The following is a 5,864-nucleotide window of genomic DNA, read 5'->3' as shown; positions in this document are numbered from 1 at the left end:
AAATCATAATACATTTCATAAACCATTACCGTGGGCTACTGTAACTGTGTTACAGTTTTGTTTGAAACTAGGTGACAGCCTACTTGCTGCATCTGCGACTCCGATAAAATTATTTTATTCTGTATTTGTGTGTATTAGTTTTAAAGGGTTTATTTATTTGTAAATTCCCCAAGGAATGCTCAATTTGCCCATGTTTTGGTTACCACTTTCTCTTTTTTCGTGGTTCACTGGGGTTGCCTATGTGCAGCATTTCCGCTAGGAAGCATCTCTCAAACCACTTCATTCAAATTTAACCCTTTAAAGCCCATTACCCTGTAATATGCATTATTAACATATTTTTTAAATGACACTGCCTAAACTTTGAAACAAGTTTTTGCAAAAGTTTTAACAGTGCAAAATAGTGCTAATATTTTAATTGATGAAAATAATTCACCTAATATAGCACACAAATGCTGAAAATGTACGTAACACCTATACCTTTAATTAAACCAACATTACAAGCAATTAAAAAAAAAAAAGAATTAAAGCTAAATGCTGCAATTGTTTACACTGAGCTGTTAATTGCATTTAATTAAGGTCTGCACTACAGTATAACGAGTTTTGGACTTAATAGGTTCATGCCATACAGTAAACATAAAGAAAACGTAAATTCAAGAAACACAAATTAAATATTAACCATTGATATAAACAAATTAGCATGCTAAAGTTCAAAAGATAGAAAAGGTCACCTAAAAGTCATGTTTTTCTTTTTTTTAACGAAACTAGAGCAGTTTTTTTTAATATACATACAGACTTCAAAACGAATTATGATTTGGCAAAGGTTATATTTTTGCGTCTGAGGTTCACTAAGAGTTAAAGGACTGGGGCCAAATTTCCCAAGGTCCTCTGACTTTTTTTTTTTGTGCCTAAATTAAAAAGCAGCCAATCGGAACGGCCGGAAGGGGGTCCGCGCGCCTGGAGCCAGGATTTCAAGACCTGTCAATCGCACAGCAGGATCCAATCAACGGGAGTCTCGCACTCGACTTCCTTGTATTTAGGGGAAAGATGTGGACGGTGTGCGCGCGCTTGGCAAAGGGTAAACATTCGAGAGTCCCTGCGCTCTGAGGGAGGGACAGAGAAAGAACTGTCACAGAGAGAGAGAGAGAGAGCGAGAGAGCGAGAGAGAGAGAGAGAGAGAGAGAGAGAGAGAGTGCAACCATCACACTACTGTATACAGGGCACTACTTCTACTGGAGTTAGCGATTTGCAGGTTTAAATTCTACATCAAAACAGAACAAAGACACAGCGGCTACTGCAATAAAAGAACCAAAAAAAAGGAACAACTCCACATCTACCTTACAAAATAAGCAAGGAGAATTTATCAACCTCTTCAATTACCCCCTCCCAACAAACAAGGAACTTAAAAGAAGGATTTAATTTTATTTATTTATTTTATTTTATTTTTGCATAAAGGAAAGTGCAAAGAGCTTCTGCAACTTTCATCACGCTAGAAGTTTGGAACGGACACAACTTTTGTATATATTTTTTATATAAACAAATAATTCTTTTTTTTTTCTTTTTTGCAAAAAGCCTCCAGAAGTCTGTTTTTACTGCAGAATTAAACTAAATATCAAGAGTGGATTTTTACTTTTATTGATATATATATTTTTTTTTTTTTACATATATATGTGTATATCGAGAGAGGGAAAGAGAGAGAGAGAGAGAGGGAAAGAGAGAGAGAGAAAGAGAGAGAGCTCATCCTGGTGTTATAAGCCAGAAACCTGCCGGGGACTTTAAATGGTAGATTAATTTATGTGAAAGAAAACAGTCTGTACCTATCTGAAAGAAAAGTTGCATAAAGAAGAGGGGAATAATCAACGGACAATTAACACAGGGTTAAAGGAATGGCCACTGCGGCTTCCAATCCTTACCTGCCAAACAATAGCATCCATACTTCAGGCTCAATTGTGCACTCCGACTCGGGAGGCGGTGGTATGCAACCTGGCAGTGCTGCTGTTACTTCGGTCTCTGTCGGGTACAGAGGGGATCCAACAGCTAAGATGGTTCAGAGCGACTTCATGCAGGGAGCCATGGCGGCGAGCAACGGGGGCCATATGTTGAGCCATGCCCATCAGTGGGTAACAGCCCTGCCCCATGCCGCCGCTGCCGCAGCTGCAGCCGCAGTAGCAGCGGCTGAAGCCGGATCGCCTTGGTCATCCAGCCCCGTGGGGATGACTGGAAGCCCCCAGCATCAGCAGCAGCAAGATATCAAAAACAATTCGGGCAGAGACGATCTGCACACGGGAACTGCACTGCATCACAGGCCCCCTCATCTGGGTCCGCACCAGGGTCACCCAGGAGCTTGGGGGGCAACAACAGCGGCACACATCCCGTCTATAGCCGGGGGACAGCAGCAACAGTCTCTGATATACTCCCAGCCCGGAGGATTCACGGTGAACGGTATGCTGAGTCCACCGGGGAGCCAAAGCTTGGTGCACCCCGGTTTAGTACGAGGGGACACACCGGAGCTAGATCATGGAAGTCACCATCACCACCACCATCATCAGCATCAGCACCACCAGCAACATCACGGCGGAGTGAACAGCCACGATCCCCACTCCGATGAGGACACACCGACCTCAGATGACTTGGAGCAGTTTGCTAAACAGTTTAAGCAAAGGCGAATCAAGCTGGGCTTCACGCAGGCAGACGTTGGCTTGGCTCTGGGTACCCTCTATGGCAACGTCTTCTCCCAAACCACCATATGCAGGTTTGAGGCGCTCCAACTGAGCTTCAAAAACATGTGCAAGCTCAAGCCTTTGCTAAACAAATGGCTCGAAGAAGCAGACTCCACTACCGGGAGTCCAACCAGCATTGACAAGATCGCAGCCCAGGGCAGAAAGAGAAAGAAGCGCACCTCCATCGAAGTCAGCGTTAAGGGGGCGTTGGAGAGCCACTTCTTGAAGTGTCCAAAACCTTCGGCTCAGGAGATTACTTCTCTAGCGGACAGCCTGCAGTTGGAGAAAGAAGTGGTCAGGGTCTGGTTTTGTAATCGGAGACAGAAAGAGAAAAGGATGACACCTCCGGGAGTGCAGCAGACGCCGGACGATGTGTACTCCCAGGTCGGCAATGTGAGTGCAGACACACCGCCCCCTCACCATGGACTGCAAACGAGTGTTCAGTGAGACATATAAAACATACAAAATAAAAACATTTAAAAAACTGTTTTATAGATATTAATCAGATAGGACACAGACTATCAACAAGATAGCAATTTTATACTGTGATTGTGAGAGGCTATATAAATAAGACTGCAGATGTGTTTTATATTTAAAAAAAAAAAAAAAAAAAAAAAAACCTCCCCAAAATCGCATCGATTAACTGCACCAAGGCCTCAAATGTATTAACCTAAAAGGTTCTGTCTGCTCTTTCTTTCAGGGACATTTTTTAGTAGATTACTTAAAAGATGCAAGTTTAACTGGGCCGAATCACCCGAGTGACGAGAGGATGTCAGCTCCAAGTACGTTCCACCAGGTAATTTTGGCGCACTAAACATCACCACGAGATATGAGGTTTAAAAAGCGAGAGCTTTCTTTTTCCCTATTCTTTATTTGTTTTGTTTGAGACAACAAAAGCAGACACAAAACACTATAAAAACAGACTGTAAACGATAAGGAAGCAAGCTGGGGGGAAAAAAACGTTGAATTATGTGACAAGGACAGAGGAAGAATGCGGATCCGTGAGCTTCAAGCTTGATTTAAGAAGAGGACTGCATGGATAAATAAATACGAATGGGGTTGTTAGCGCGAGAACACTGTTAGACAATTCCCCAAATTCTTTGATCTAAAAGATCGCCTCTTTTGAAGATTATATTGTATTTTATGGACATCTTATTAATGGATTTTTTAAAAGAAAAAAAAAAAGACTGACCATCTGCAGCTGCACTTACCTGAATTTCTTCTCTCTAAAATCCGTTGCCAAGCTTGACTGAATGGGTGCTGTGGATGTTATTTAATTCTGCCATTTCTAAGCAGTGTTTTTGGTAGGTTTTAATAAACGGACTTTTCAAAGATGGCAATATAGATTCATTAGGTCTGCTGATCTAAAATATTTGCTTTATATTTTCATCAAAATGACTTGTTTTCAGATTTTATTCAGAATACCTATGAACTGTTACAAACGGTAATTTATTTTTTCCCCCAAATCTTGTATTACGTGTTTTATTTTTTGTTTTTGTTATTATTTTTCAAACGAGCACAAATCAAAATGAGCTGAAACTATGGACAGTTGTTAGGTAATAAGGGTATCTTTTGATGTGATAATTTGATTGTAATTTAATTTGAGTAGTGATTCATTAAGAGATGATTGAGAAAATAAATTTGTTAGAATGAAATTATGTGGTTGTGTGTGGTGCATATTGTAGCGCAGAAAATATATATTTTCATTACAGCATTCTGCTAAAATTATATGATTTGAGATTTTATTGAAATTCTTATTAAAAAAAATATACATGGACGCTCTGTGTTTTCCATGCTCTGACATTTGGTATGTTTATTTGTTTTTAAAATGTTCTCAGTTAGACCATCTGGTGTAATTTATTGAAGGTTTTACTGATTATCTGAGTTTATAGACTATAACAATGGTTATTTGACAGTTTCAATTTACAGCCAAAATAAACATTTTTAGGCATAATAAATTATGTAACTACTGCTCAATATAAACACAACTCTAGTAACAAAACAAACTGATAACCCTTAGGTCACAGTTTTTGACTGAAAGACTGCTTGTGAATTTTTGGTATAGGCTACAGCTACTGTATATAGTATTTTAAATTAATAATATAAAATAGATGTGTTTGAGTTTATCAGTGTACACACTTTAAGTGTGCTGTTTAAGATGTATATTTTTTAAAATAAATAAATAAAACAATTCTTAATGGTTTATAAAAATAAATAAATAAATAAATAACTACTTTGTTTACCAATTAGATGCCATAAGCTGTTTCAGCGTGTTTACATTGGCGAAACTTTTTAAATATGATTTTCTTATCAAATATTTGAAGACACTAAAGTTTAAAGATTATTATTAATTAACGGATTGGTGTTATATTTTAAAGGGGAAACTGTTTATTCGATATATATATATATATATATATATATATATATATATATATATATATATATATATATATATATATATATAAGAAATAAGAAAACTGCCTTAGCTTTTGTAAATCTTAATGGAGGTAAACAAAAAAATCATTTGACATCATATACGTGTTATTTGCTATTGTATTAATATTTTCGATGCATCTATTGTACAGTGTCGAGGAGTTTTCATTGTATATAGGCCTACTGCAAAAATGGAGATGTAACTAAACAGCAATATTAATTTTAGACATGTCTCCATTAATATATAAAAACAGAACACACATTCACATGAATCTGCAACCGTTTGTTTGCTTAGAATTTTGAACATGCCTACATGCCACGGTGTAATTTATAAACTGAATGCAGTTGGAATAATTGATTGATTGATTTGAACTCGTTTTTCAAATAGTTTGTTGATGCGTGTATAGGCAAGTGATACCGCGTTATTTTGAACAGTGAATACAGACAGGCCTTTTATGCGCTCACGTTACACAAGCTTTTTTATTGGACTGTGGTGTTTTGGAGTCGCTTAACAAAATGTAGCTACTAATGTAAGTATCCTAACCCATGTTTAAGTGTGCTTATCGAGAACTACAGTTTTTAGGCATGTTAAACTGTAATCAAAGGCGCGTGTAGAGATTTGATAGATACCATCCAGTTCCTCGTATTTATTTCTTCATATTTTTTTTGCACCCTTGCTTTAGAGGACTGTTTAGTTCTGTCTTTGTATAGGCC

The 5,864-nt window shown here is 37.9% G+C and overlaps 1 protein-coding gene across 2 annotated transcripts; it reads left to right on the top strand.

Moving 5' to 3' along the window:
- The first annotated feature begins 1,053 nt into the window (after window positions 1-1,053).
- Window positions 1,054-5,086, top strand: LOC117406775 (POU domain, class 3, transcription factor 3-B). 2 transcript variants are annotated; one of them, XM_034011072.3, is made up of 2 exons: window positions 1,054-3,101; window positions 3,418-5,086. In XM_034011072.3, the coding sequence occupies exons 1-2, from the start codon at window positions 1,884-1,886 to the stop codon at window positions 3,529-3,531; spliced, it is 1,332 nt and encodes a 443-aa protein (XP_033866963.1). In that variant the 5' UTR covers window positions 1,054-1,883; the 3' UTR covers window positions 3,532-5,086. The 2 variants fall into 2 exon arrangements, with proteins under 2 accessions (XP_033866963.1, XP_033866962.1); XM_034011071.3 differs by having other exon boundaries at window positions 1,054-3,110; window positions 3,418-5,085.
- Window positions 5,087-5,864: the final 778 nt, after the last annotated feature.

This window comes from Acipenser ruthenus, chromosome 8 (genome assembly GCF_902713425.1).
Source record: "Acipenser ruthenus chromosome 8, fAciRut3.2 maternal haplotype, whole genome shotgun sequence".
In the NCBI taxonomy this organism is placed as follows: domain Eukaryota; kingdom Metazoa; phylum Chordata; class Actinopteri; order Acipenseriformes; family Acipenseridae; genus Acipenser; species Acipenser ruthenus.
The sequence above is the reverse complement of the archived record's forward strand: the minus strand, read 5'-3'. Positions and strand labels throughout refer to the sequence as shown.

Excerpts from the sequence above, each read along its gene's own strand:
- LOC117406775 (XM_034011071.3), top strand. The coding sequence starts at position 1,884 with ATGGCCACTGCGGCTTCCAATCCTTACCTGCCAAACAATAGCATCCAT. Across the intron at positions 3,111-3,417 it reads TGTACTCCCAGGTCGGCAAT|GGACATTTTTTAGTAGATTA; the intron begins GTGAGTGCAGAC and ends TCTTTCTTTCAG.